At 40.5% G+C, this 13,804-nt stretch overlaps 1 protein-coding gene across 1 annotated transcript in view; it reads right to left on the bottom strand.

Annotated features, from left to right (window-relative positions):
* The window catches only part of mfn1a (mitofusin 1a), a gene marked incomplete at both ends in the record, with an annotated part of 76,908 nt that overhangs the window by 10,478 nt on the left and 52,626 nt on the right, over positions 1-13,804 (bottom strand). The window contains 2 exons of the mRNA XM_084327770.1: positions 11,981-12,039; positions 12,856-12,990. Of these exons, the coding sequence (XP_084183896.1) occupies positions 11,981-12,039; positions 12,856-12,990 (194 nt within the window). The remainder of the gene's footprint in view (positions 1-11,980; positions 12,040-12,855; positions 12,991-13,804) is intronic.

Raw genomic sequence — 13,804 nt, forward strand, 5'->3', positions numbered from 1 at the left:
GCGAAGGTAAGGAAAATCTCACTAAAAACCTAGCAATAGGAAAAAAGCACCACAGGCAATGTGGAGGAGAGCAACCTTAGAAGGGCCGTTCAAGAGTTGCTATGGATGATCGATGGGTGGAGAATAAAACAGGTGAAATAGTTGGTATGTATGCAGGCCCGGACTGGCCATCGGGAGCACCGGGAGTTTTCCCGGTGGCCTGGCCTGCACAGATTAAAAAAAATATATATACTAAAAAAAAAATTATATATTTATTATAATTACTTTTTTTTTTTTTATGCCAGGCCATTGTTTCTAGTTGTGGCGGCGGCGCGATAGTTTTTAGATAACCAGGTGGGTGGGGAACAACCAGTATTTCACTGTCTGCGACAGAGTTGGAGAACTATCTGACTCTCTCTCCCTCACGCGGACACACACACACAATGGAGCCGTGCTGCCGCTTGTGATTGGTGGAGGCGGGACCAGGCGATACAACTGATTGACTGTGGAGGCGGCGAATGGAATGGCAGATGGCACACTCCCAAAAGGAGTTGTTAAATCTGACATTACAAAAAACAATATGTGGTGGTTATGATTGGGGCTGAAGTTGAATAAACAATTTATGAAAGAGAGAGTCAAAATAATTCAAAGATAATTCAAAGATTACACACCTTTGCCACATTGGCTACAAACATAATCACTGCAAAGTTATCAAAAAAATAAGAATCTGATCAGACACAAGGGTTAAGTTGTTGTTCCCTTTCTAATTTCCTCAAAAACATCTAGTCTAGTTAATGTGATCAATATTATTTGACAATTGATGCTTTTTGTTGGAAATTTCAGTCAGTGAGCTCATACTTTGAGCTCATTTTATAGTTAAAATGATTGAGACAACGCAATCTTCTGTCTTCGTTGTGCATGCATGCGTGTGCTCACCACACGTGATACATGTGTCACTATTCTGGCAGTGGCTACTGTTATTATAGTATTGTAATGAAAGGTCTGTTATTTAATGTTTGTGTAAAGGGCTATTTTAACTGTTGATGGGTAGTGCATCAGTAAAGTGAATATGGTATTGTGCTCTTGCCTTGTTTGAATAGGTGGAGAGAGTGGTTAACTGTATTATAATAGTAAATAGAAAAATATGTTGTGCTCTTGCTTTTTTCTTTTTGAAGGTGGAGAGAGTACCATTGCTAGTGCCACAACAGTTTTATTTGAGGTTCATAACAGTACATTGTACTAAGCAATTGTTGGCTCATTAGTTTGTGATTCACATGCACTACAATTCACCAGAATGCAGGAAATTAAGTCTTTGTAACTAAAATGTTCCGGGTGGGGGACCCCCAGACCCCCCACTTAAAAAGTGGCCTGATTGGGGCTATATTTCGCGCTATATCTCCCGGTATGAATTATTTCCCCAGTCCGGCCCTGTATGTATGTACATACAGTATACGTGTAATAAAACACAAATATGTACATACAATAGCAACTGGGGTACATAAGAACATTTCTGAAATGACAGTCCTCGTGTATTTTTCAATGCTTGTTTTCCTCTCAGACTCCGACTGATGCAGTATCTTGGAACTAGCTAGCTAGATAGCCCCAGTACCTAGTTATACACTGGCCTTCAAGAAATTGCTCTTAAGGGCGGCTGAGTGGCGCAGTGGGCAAGGCGCCCGCAGGATATGCTGTTATCGAGCCCAGCTCTCTGTGTTGCTACCGGCTTGGCCGGTCGTTCATACTAATACAATTGGCAGTATTAGAGGGTGGGAAAGCCGGTGGGTGGGGATTGCACGTTGTGGACAGCGACTCCTACAGGTCGGTTGGTGCGCCTGTACAGCAGAATCAGGAAGTATCGGGTGCAGCGTGAGCCTCCCACCACAGAGATCGCGCTGTTCAGGTGAAAAGATGCGACAGCTGCCTCCTTGTGTACCGGAGGGGACACGTGATGCAAGGCTTGGTCCTCACTGCAGCCGACCAGTGGGAGGCATAGTCTAGCAACGTTCGAGACAGGGGAGGGGAGAATTGAAGGGAGAATTGGCGAGGCGAAATTGGAATGGGAGAAAAATAAGGAGAAAAAGTTGATAAAAAAAAAAATGCTCTTATCACGTCGGTCTGGGAGAATAATTACAGTAAGCATCAGAAATACACAAGGACTGTTGTGGATGGTTAAAACCTTTGTTCGCATATTGTGGTGTGGATTAAATATTTTGTTACCGGTTACTCTGAAAACAAGAACTTCAATCACAGGTAAGTCAGCTAACGGCTATGCATTGATTACACTACTGGCAGGTTAAACTATCCCTTTAACTATACAGTACCTGATGTGAAACGTGTTGCATGTAAACATGCACAGTCATATGCTAAGCATGTTTTCATCTGCGGTCGGCATTTCACGCCTTCCAGATATAAATGACACTACAGTCAATTCTATTTCTGTAAAGAACATTAATAATCATGTTATTGTAAACATTTAAATAATATTTTAGAAATTAAAGTGATACAGTTGTGAGAGAAAAATATATGAATACCTGTTTTTTTTTTTTATAAATAAAACTCATCAATCAGCAGGTAGTTTGCATTATTCCTCTCCCCACTGCACATAACTCAAATCTGTCTTCATTAAATAATATAATAATAATAAACACACCAGACCGCAAGATCAAACGCTCTCTACAAGTGGTGTCAATGTCTATCAGCTGCATCTCATTATGAACAAGTCCAGGGCAAAGGAATAGGCTATACTGCACCGCTATTATAAACCACTGTATTATATTGCCCAGAAATGCCCCCTAGTGTTTGTGTTCATTTGAACAGGGTTTATTTTCTGATCACAGTACACCCGGCACAACCTAGTAACCTAATTAAGACACAACTGCTCCAACACATGTATCCAGCATTTATTCACTTCACAAATAATTTCAAACAGCCACATGAATTTCACATATGTTCTGTGGATCTAATTTGACTCAAACAAGAATAATATTTTAGTTTAGACACCCCACACATCCCCTTCTCCCCTGGACACCGCACACATCCCCTGGACACCCCACACATCCCCTTCCCCCCTGGACACCCCACACATCCCCTCCCTCCCTGGACACCCCACACGTCCCCTTCCTCCCTGGGAACAATTGAGTACCTCAGACGAAGAACCATATAACTTTTTTTTAAGTTTTCAGATCTTTTTTCAAATTGTATTAACTAAAGATGGTAAGTTGTGGTAAGAGTGTTGTGTTCACGCATAGTTAAAGACAGTAGAGGTTGAGTACTTTATTATATAAAGATGGTAAGTTGAGGTAAGAGTGTTGTGTTCACTCATAGTTAAAGACAGTAGAGGACGTTGAGTACTTTATTATCTAAAGATGGTGTAATGTAAATGTAAGATGGTAAGTTAGACTGTTGTGTACATTCATAATTAGATAGTAGAGTTTGAGTATTTTATTATCAAAAAATGGTAAGTTAGACTTGTGTACATTCATAATTAGACAGTAGAGCGTAGAGGTTGAGTACTTTATTATCAAAAAATGGTAAGTTAGACTGTTGTGTACATTCACAGTAGAGGTTGAGTAGTTTCTTATGATATATCACATTCACACGCCAAGTGATCTGGATTGACTCTACAACTGTGAATACATGGTTCTGTCCAGAGAAACATCTAACTGGAGTTACAGTAGGGTTCTTCATCTCAAGGGTTCAATTATTTTCTCGCCGTATGGATTTGTACCAATTTGTTCACCCCTCCCTTTTCTCACAGAATATGGACACTGACGCACACTTTCTCCTTATAGATCTATATATCTCTCTGTCTGTCTCTATCTATCTTTTTAAATTATGCATTTATATAGCGCTTTTATCCAAAGCGCTTTACAATTTTGTTCCTCACATTCACATGTTGTTTGTTGCCAAACTAGAGGCATGCTTCACAAAGATGCCCAATGGATAATTTGAAACTAATTAATTAATTAATTACGTAAAGTGGCTCAATCAGCCCTATAAATTAATGGGCATGTTATCAAGTTTCTGGTAATTTTGTTTTGTATTGTATTGTTTATAATATAGATTGGTGTTAGATATAGATATATCTATATATATGTATAAATTATGATTGGACTCTTATTTTGATAGGTCATTCATTTGGTCATATTGCACAGGCACACCTGTGTTGTGATGTCATTTCCTGCCGTGTCAATTACCTGCCAGGTGTATTTAACCATCACCTTGAATGTATTTCCAGTGCTAGCCATACCACTGAAGAAGGACATTGTCCGAAACATGTCTGATTTTTATTCAGGCTGCCATTAAAAAACATTGAACCTGTGAGTGCTGGTCCGGCTACCCTGCTTTGATATACTGTTCCTCACATTCACCCACTCACTCACACATTCACACGCAGATGGTGGAGGCAACCATGCGAGGTGCCGACCTGCTCGCGTGTAACTGTTCCGCAACAGTAAGTGACTTCCGGGGTAGGCCTGATTGGCCCCGACAGGCACGTGACGCGGCCGACAGGCACGTGACGCGCAACTTTCTCTGCCGCGCGGCACGCAGTTACACGCGACCTGCTCATCGGGAGCAATTAGGCGTTAAGTGTCTTGCTCAAGGACACATCGACATGCTGCCTGAGAGGAGCGGGAATTGAACCGGGAACCTTCCGACTACCAGACAACTGCTCTACCTCCTGAGCCACTGTACCTATCTATCTCTATCTCTCTCTGTCACTCTCTCTCTCTCTATCTGTCACTCTAGCTCTCTCTCTATCTCCCACAAACGGTCAAAAAGAATACCCCTTGCTCTGTCATCACAACTCCACCCTTTCATAATATTATGTTCACGTACAGCATCACAGGATTCTTTTTCTTCTCGCAGACAAGCACAGTTGTGTTTTATGGGGGCATGGCATGAACAACATCACACACATTTCTCACAACATTGGTATAACTAGCTTTGTTTGTTCTGTCTGTTCCAACACAAGCTATTGAGGCTATTGATCACATAGCAGAGAGAGCAGCTGAAACAGATTGAGGAGGAGGTGTCTGGGGATGAGGATGATGTTGAGGATGATTCTGATCATGAGGTGGACCCTGATGAAACAGAAGCTCAACGTGAGGTCTTATGAAGCCCAAAGCTGAGAACAGAATCAGAATGACCACAGGGCCACTACATGTGACATTTAAGGTGTGTGAATTAGCTATTTCTTTTTACTCAAATAAAGTTTGGTTTGAGAACAAAAATAATGTGTTTACCTTTTTTTCTAAGGTCTATAGGCCTACTGGTCAATTTTGACCTACAGTATAACACCACAGATGTCACTAAGGTTAATAATGTAAAGTTATATATAAATACAATAAAGAATTTATTCTAGATAAGTGCTTCCTATTAGTCTATTATAGTCCGATAACTTTATTATCCCTTGTCTTCACTATAGGAAATATAATGAGTGAATTTGGACTTTTTATTTTCTCACTGAAAACAATTAGTGATATATTGTAAGGTAAATGATATTGGTGATTGTATGGTTATGAATGGACAAATTTGTTATGAGGTAAAAAATCATTCATTATATTGGATGATAATCATTCTTTATATTTCTGAGTCGAGTTAAAACATTGGTCAAATTCGACCCGTCAACACAAATGCGTGTGCAACGCATTAGGGAGATCAGAGGAGACATATGATGCCATCATTTTGGTTTGCAAATGCCACCAGCAACTATTACAACATGAAGGGCTCCGATAGCGTTGCAATTCCAGGAAATGGATGTACATTGGTGTAACCAGCACCCCCTACTGGTTGAGTGTCGTTATTATGTACAGTAGCATTACAGACTAGTAGGAGTATAGTAATATATAGTAATATAGCAGCTTAACATAATAACAATAATAATATATTAAAATAACAGTATATATATAATGTATAATACTGTATACCAATATAATATAATAATAGTATAATATAGTATACTATAGTATGATATAGTATGATTTAGTTATAGTATAATACAATTAATACAATTATATAGTATAATAGTATAGTATATAGAAGTATAATATAGAATAATACATGATATAATAGAACAGTGTACTAGAAATATAGATACATGTGTGTGTATAAATTAATGAACCTCAGTAAATATGCAATTTAACTGATACACAAAATGTATTTATTTATGTTCATTTAATTGTGTTGATGTTTTCATTTCTGCAAAATAAGTATGTACATTTTGTTTGGTTTGGTAAACATTGCGCTGTGAACAGTCTATCAGTGTACTGTATGTGTGTAGGGGCAGGTACCATAAGAGTTTTCTTCTTCCTGTTCTTTTTGGACATGGAATTTAGTGGAGCATATTAAGTGAACTATATGTACTGAAGACACTGTTGGACTGTAACAATTCCATGTACGAATAAATAACAATTAAATTAAATAATATGAGTGACCTGGTGAGGAGATTGGTTGCTGCCTGTCCCACGGCAGAAAGGGCTGCACTCTACTTCATTGTAACTGTACATTATATTTCACAGAGTTAGTGAAAGTGTTTATTGTCCTGAGTAATAATTGATTAAACATGACAAGATTTGGCAAGAGCTACCTTACTCACCACAGTCACCCTTTTACTTCAAATTGTTACAGCCACAGCCAGGGCTTTTCTCTCCCTTGTCTGTCGGCAGGTTCCCATGCCCATACATGGTCCCCTTCCTGTTCCCGTATCACCATCATCCTTCTCACCTGTGCCTGTCTACACACCTTTCTTTCTTCTTCTTTCTTTATTAGTTGTCATACAAAAGTACAGAATACTTTTATATAAAATGCTTCTTTCTGTTTTGCTCCAGAGATTGTGCTAGATAAAAATAGATAAGTATAAAATAAGTATAATAAGTATAAAATAGAAGTGAAGTACGTAGACAAAAGTGTTCAATATACATACTGTATATACAATATACAATGCAGAGTAGAAAAGTAACTGAGTTACAATACAATATGCAGTACAATGCAGAAATGGGATGAGGTACAATTTAGGTACAATTTACAGTAAGGTGTAATGAGGTATGAGTTGTAGTGCAAATTCTTTACCAATAAATATAAAGTGTGTTAAGTGTCTAAAGTGGGTGCTGCAGTGAGTTGTTTGTTTAAAGTGAGTGTGTGCATGTGGATGTGTGTGCTGTGAGTGTATTTGATGGTTTGTTACATAGTGTTATTATCATTTAGCATCCTGATGGCCTGAGGATAGAAGCTTCTTCTGAGTCTCTCTGTGCTTGCCATGAGACTCCGGTATCGCTTGCCTGACCGCAGCAGTTCAAAGAGGCAGTTGTTTGGGTGGCTGGAGTCTTTGATTATTCTCTTAGCCTTACCCATGCACCGCTTGTTGTAAATGTCTTGGAGAGTGGGAAGCCCACCTCCAATTGTGCGTTCGGCTGAACTGGCCACTCTCTGTAGTCTGCTATGGTCTTGTGCGGTGCTATTCCCAGCACCTGCCATTTATCACCCCATCACTGATCCAGGATAAGAGGCCTGCACCCCTTCCACTCCTCGTCTGAGTGTTGTTTACACCTCCCGTGGTATAGGACACTCCTCTAGACCTTAGCGCTCCTAATTTATGTTTGTGTGCTCAGTGACCAAATCAAATCAAAATAATAATGTCCCCATGGGCCGTACACGTCTTCTTTAAACAAGTCAAGAAGAAACATAACAATAAGTCAAGAACAGAACAAGAACACCATAAGGTCCAACAAATTTAAAATAAATGCAAATAAATGAAAGAATGCAAGCACTCCCAGACATACCCCACACGAAGGTAAGGAAAAACTCACTAAAACCTAACAATAGGGAAAAATGCTCCACAGGCAGTGTGGAGGAGAGAAACCTTAGAAGGGCCATTCAAGGGGGGATCTCCCTTCTTACAGGTAGATGTATTGACCTTGTTCAATACTAACCTTGTTCTCCGATGTCCAGGACCTCACCCCCCTGGCCTACACCTCGACCATGGATCCTCACCACCATCGGCCTGTCACTCCTCCACTCCTTGTGCCCCGTCTCTAGCTCCTCTCACGACCCTTGGACCCGTCTCCCCCCTCCTGCTTCAATTAAACATTCTAAACCGCTCTATTCTCCCGTGGCTGTGTTCTGTTCCTGGGTTCTACCCCCCCCCCCCCCCCCCCCCCCCCACCCTAACACAAATGGGAGTTTTCTGCCCAGAACTGATCATATTGATCCTTTTCTTACAACATCCTGTTCCGATCATGGTCTCTCAGCAGCACATGCAACAAATCAATACTCCACTCGTATTTCATGCAGCAATCCCAACTTTTATTTACATGTTTTATGAACTGAGGTCAGGATGTGACGGCCAGTTCATATTTCTGGATCTGCTGTTAATTTTTTACGGGAATCTGAGATGACTCATCAATCATTGAGCTTGATTCCCGTAGGGCTGCATCTGCAAGGGTGCTGTCTTCATCGTATTTATTTCTGTCCTGTACAGGAAACAAGCAGCAGTGAGCACTGTAACATACAGTATTATGGCCTCGCCTCCAATAGTAGAGGAAGTAAACTAAAGCTATCAAGTTGCATTACTGTACAGTCAATGAAGCATATCAGAAGAATCTAGGTCCAAATGTTAGCATACACCAAATGTTGAATGTGTTCAGCGGTAGTTACACCCTTACAACCAGACATGAAATCATTCTCAAACTATATTTGTATGGAATAAGATAGATAAGATAAGATGTTCCTTTATTGATCCCCTTGGGAAAATTCAGGAATGAATTTGAAAGAGTATCAAAGACATGAAATATGAAATCCAGTAAAAGTTATCAAAACCAAAACAAGAGACCACCTATCCATCCACCTAGCCATTTACCATTTACCTATCTCAGGATCGATGATATCATCACCCGATGTCTGCCTCAAAGTAACCCATCACACTGACAGACTCATGCTGTCGACTGTCAAGTGCCTATGATGCATGCATATGCATGCAATATAGAATAGAATAGAAGTACTTTATTGATCCCAAGGGAAATTCAGCACTACAGATCGCTCACAGTAAACATTTAGGTAGTCAAAATTTTTTTTTATCATGAATAAGAATAAAATACAGTCAGGGATATACATTCTTTATGCTTTCACACTTCATATGCTTTCACTTTCACAATTGCAGGAGACAGGGGGGGATAGTGCTGTGACAAACTGTCAAAAAGGGCTTTAGTTTTTGAGATACCCCTACCGGAGGTAGAACAAAACACAAGCATGTTTTTCCTCATCTCTAAGGTCTCCCATATATGAAATGGATTCTTGTATAAAAATATTTTACTGCAAAACGTGTTAAATTGATAGATATTGTTATACACCCCCAAAGGAAAAAAGAACCAAAATATAGCCTGGCCGTATGGGAGTTGAGACATATAAACTCATGTAGATTAATAATACAAGCTCCAAGAGCTTTCAAACTTGACATGCTAGCAGTCAGTGTGTGTGTGTGTGCGTGTGTGTGTGTGTGTGTGTGTGTGTGTGTGTGTGTGTGTGTGTGTGTGTGTGTGTGTGTGTGTGTGTGTGTGTGTGTGTGTGTGTGTGTGTGTGTGTGTGTGTGTGTGTGTGTGTGTGTGTGTGTGTGTGTGTGTGTGTGTGTGTGTGTGTGTGTACTCATGTAAGTGGAGAGTTCAGTGTTCTGATGGCCTGCGGGAAGAAGCTGAGCGGGAGTTTCTCTGTGCTCATAGCGTGTGTAGGTAGGCACTTGCCTGACCGCAGCAGCTTGAACAGGCTGTTGTTGGGGTGGTGGGGGTCTTTCATTATTCTGCAGGCTCTGGATTTGTACCTCCTGTTATATAAGTCCTGCAGGGGTGGTAGTGCAATACCCGTAGTACGCTCTGCTGAGTGCACCACTCTCTGGAGGGCCTTCCTGTACTGTGCCGTGCTGTTTCCAAACCAGCCAGTGATGTTTCCAGTCAGAATGCTCTCTACAGCCCCGGAATAGAAGGAGTGGAGTATCTTCCCCTATATTCTGAACTTCCTTAACTGTCTCAGGTGATAGAGGCGCTGTTTCGCCTTTTTCACCACAGAATATATGTGTGTTGACCATGTCAGGTCCTCTGTGATGTGGACTCCCATGTACTTGAAACTGCTTACCCTGTCCACAATAGCCCCATTTATCCACAGTGATGTGTGTGTCCCCTGCTGTATTCTCCTAAAATCCACGATCAGCTCTTTGGTTTTACCAATGTTCAGGAGTAGGCTGTTATCCCGGCACCAGCGTGCCAGTTCATCAACCTCCTCCCGATAGGCCTTCTCGTCATTGTTAGAGATCAGCCCCACCACCACCGTGTCGTCCGCAAACTTCACTATGGAGTTAGAGCTGAACCTGGCCACACAGTCATGTGTGTACAGTGAATACAGCATATGTATATTATATGTATCATAAATATATTAACATTATAGACCAGAACATTACCTCAAGTGACTTTACTTTGAAGTAACATTGAATTTGTCAACATGCTTCTCACCACTGATAATGGGCTTTGGACTGAAGACTTCATTATGTCAATGTTTAATTTTCTTTCATTTAGGACACCTCATACATTTACTGATGTAACTCCCTGACCATGCATACTATATTTACACATGTGGCATTGCTGGATTCAGCACAACCACACCGTTCCGAAAAAGCCCTCATCTGTATTTCTATGACAATCCATGGCAGAGCTACTACAAAGTAAATGAGAACATTCTGCATAGATATTCATTTTTTACATTTCCGCTTATTTTAAGTATGTGTACATAGGTATATATTTCCTACATGCATAAAGATATTCACATCCAGGTTTTTCTATTATGTTAAGCAACTGTCTGACTGCTAGCATGTCAAGTTTGGAGCTTTTGGAGCTTGTATTATTAATCTACATGAGTTTATATGTCTCAATTCCCATACGGCCAGGCTATATTTAGGTATTTTTTTCCTTTGGGGGTGTATAACAATATCTATCAATTTAACAAGTTTTGCAGTAAAATATTTTTATACAAGAATCCATTTCATATATGGGAGACCTTAGAGATGAGGAAAAACATTCTTGTGTTTTGTTCTACCTCCGGTAGGGGTATCTCAACATTTTGGGGGCATTGTCACTAGGCTAGGAGGGATTATAGAGGGCATCACCCAAATGTATTTATTTATAAATTCTTTTTTTTATAAAAAGACATGTCTAAAGACATCTCTCTAGGAGGCAAAACGGTATTACTAAACGGCAAAACTAAATTAATGTGTGCTCAACTGTTTAGAATTGTTTAATGTGTGTGAGATCATGTGCTAAATATATTAGCATTGTTTTTTGATGAAGTTCCCCTTTAAGTACTAAGCAATTGTCATGGTCTGAACTTTCTGGACAGTCCTCTGCCGCCCCCGGGCGGTCTGTTCGCGGTGCTGTATGTACATATTCTGTCCAATCTGTTGTCTATTGTATTCCCTGTACATTTGCTAGCGGTCCTGTGTTCTTCCCAGTATGTTCAGATGTCTTAGTCTTCCCTGTGTTGTTATGTTACAATGTTTATTCCTGCCTGTTAGTTTAGTGTCTAGTCTCCTTCCCTTATATTCATGTGTCCTAGCCTGTCAGCCCCCAGCTGTTCCTTGTCAATTATAATTAGTTCTGTATATATTCATGCCGCCCCCTGTCTTCCAGTGTTGCGTCATTGTTTGTTGTTTGGTTGTCCCGTCAGTACCCTTCCGTGCTGTGTGTTATCTCCTGTGTCAGTACCTTCCCGTGCTGTTCTGCCTACTTTGTGTTCCCCTCATGAAAACCCTTGTTGACTATGCTCAGTAAAGCTTATTATTATCGGAACGTCGACTCGTTGCCTCGTCTCTCTCACTCCACATTGTCCTGCGATTGAATCCTACACCTCTCCGAAACTCCGAATCCTCACAGCAATAAGATAAAGTTAAAGTGAGATCCAGCAACTCTCATACAACATTCCAGTTTCAGTCTCTTCCCAGGTGGTGTCAGGGGTCAGGGGTTACCTCGCAGATATTGTGCGCTGAAAGCTTCAAGTTGAGTCTCCATGTCTGTGGCTCTGTTCCTGTTGATCAGATGGTTATCATTTAGATTTAATCAGATATTTTTTCAAAAGCATTCTTTAGCATGGGGTCAAATGTTCCTACTTCACAATGAAGTTGTGAGAGAGTTTGATATAAAGGGGCAGATTAAACAAAAACAACATTGTGTTTCCTCGCACCCAGAGTGCTATCTATCCGTCCAGGTATTTTTGATCCGAGTTTTGGAGATATCTCACTCCAATACAATGGGGCTGAATGGCATTCAGAGTAGACAGAGACTACAGAGTATACACGTTCACATCTCTTTTTCAGGTGCAGAGTCGAAAAAGTGAATCCATGTGATTAAAAAATACTTGCAACACTGTATCAGGTCCCAATATTCTTCTTATTTTATTGCATTCAAAGTCTACAATGTTTTGAGCACTCATGGGCTCTTCATCAGGTTTGGAATGAAAGCAGGTTCAGGTGTTTCATTTATACAAAGTACATATAGGTCTTACCCATAGGAGTGTGGTCATAGAAAACCAATGAGAAATCTATTATATAACCATGATATTTTGTTAAACCGTAGCTCAAGAAGTACACTTAATCAATTGCCTAATCAATTTACATATGAATTGACTTTTAGATATTGTAGTTCACTAAGTTGGTAGTCTAGTTCCTAGTCCAGAAATCACGACATGTTGGTAGAACACACACCTGGTTGTAAACAGTTTAATTAAGAACAACTGAAACTATCTGGATGGATAGATGGCACTCTGGGTAAGAGGAATATGTTTATTTTTATTTTGGGTGAACTGCCCCTTTAAAGGTTAGGAAAGTAAGAACAGTGCAGTGACCTAAGAGCCTTGGATCGTCTCTGGATCGTCTCCAGTCTCTGGATTCTTAAGGTGAGTTGGCGGATCTGCCCCTCCAGCTCTGCCTCACTTAAGTTGACCCGCTGGCACAGACGAGAGAAAGTAGCTGCCAACTCCCTGCCACAACAAGTATGTGAAGATTTGGTCACGTGAACATGGTCAAGAATGAAGTACTGAAGAGTATTTATTTATTCGTGGATCCCATGGGCTTTGATCTACACGCTCAGCAGACAGTTTGTTCTTCACGACCGGGAGCAAAACACGTTCATCCACTTAAAAGCCCCATGAAATCATAAAAGATGTTTAAAGGCCAACTTGCAGGTTGTATTTTTGTTCAATAAACAATGTGACTAGGCTAACGCTGACTTTCATGAAGAGGGGGAAATTTTTTTTCGAAATTGACCCAGTTTTAGTGTTTTTATCAAACATTTTGTCGACCAAACCATACAAGCTCCATGCACATGCATATTTTAATCCATGGTTCAATAACGTGCATGTGTCATCTTAATGATGACGTCACATCAGGTGCAGGGCAGCGAGGGGCTCTGAGAGTCACAGGCAGGTAGTGGCCGGAAGCAGAGAGCCTTGCTACTACTAGCCGAGGAGTGATGAATGAAAATGTATCTGTTTCACCTAACACTATTGCTCCGTGATCATAGCCATTCATCTCTAAAGCTAGCCACTATTTGTAAACGCCACAACCACGTTACCAAGTAATAATGTAAATCATTGTTGTACATATTGTGTATACAACGTATAACTTAGCTTAGCTTGGTAGCCGCCATTCTCGAAACTCCTAACAATGCCCGATTTAAAATGGTTCTCTCCTCTTTGTATACCTTACAGTAGCTAACGTAGCTTAGCTTAGCTTGGTAGCCGCCGAGTGCAGCTAAAGGGGCTATCGTATCAACATGCCGCGACGTGTAGCTTA

The sequence above is a fragment of the Notolepis coatsorum genome (assembly GCF_963971535.1).
Source record: "Notolepis coatsorum genome assembly, chromosome: 13".
Lineage (NCBI taxonomy): Eukaryota > Metazoa > Chordata > Actinopteri > Aulopiformes > Paralepididae > Notolepis > Notolepis coatsorum.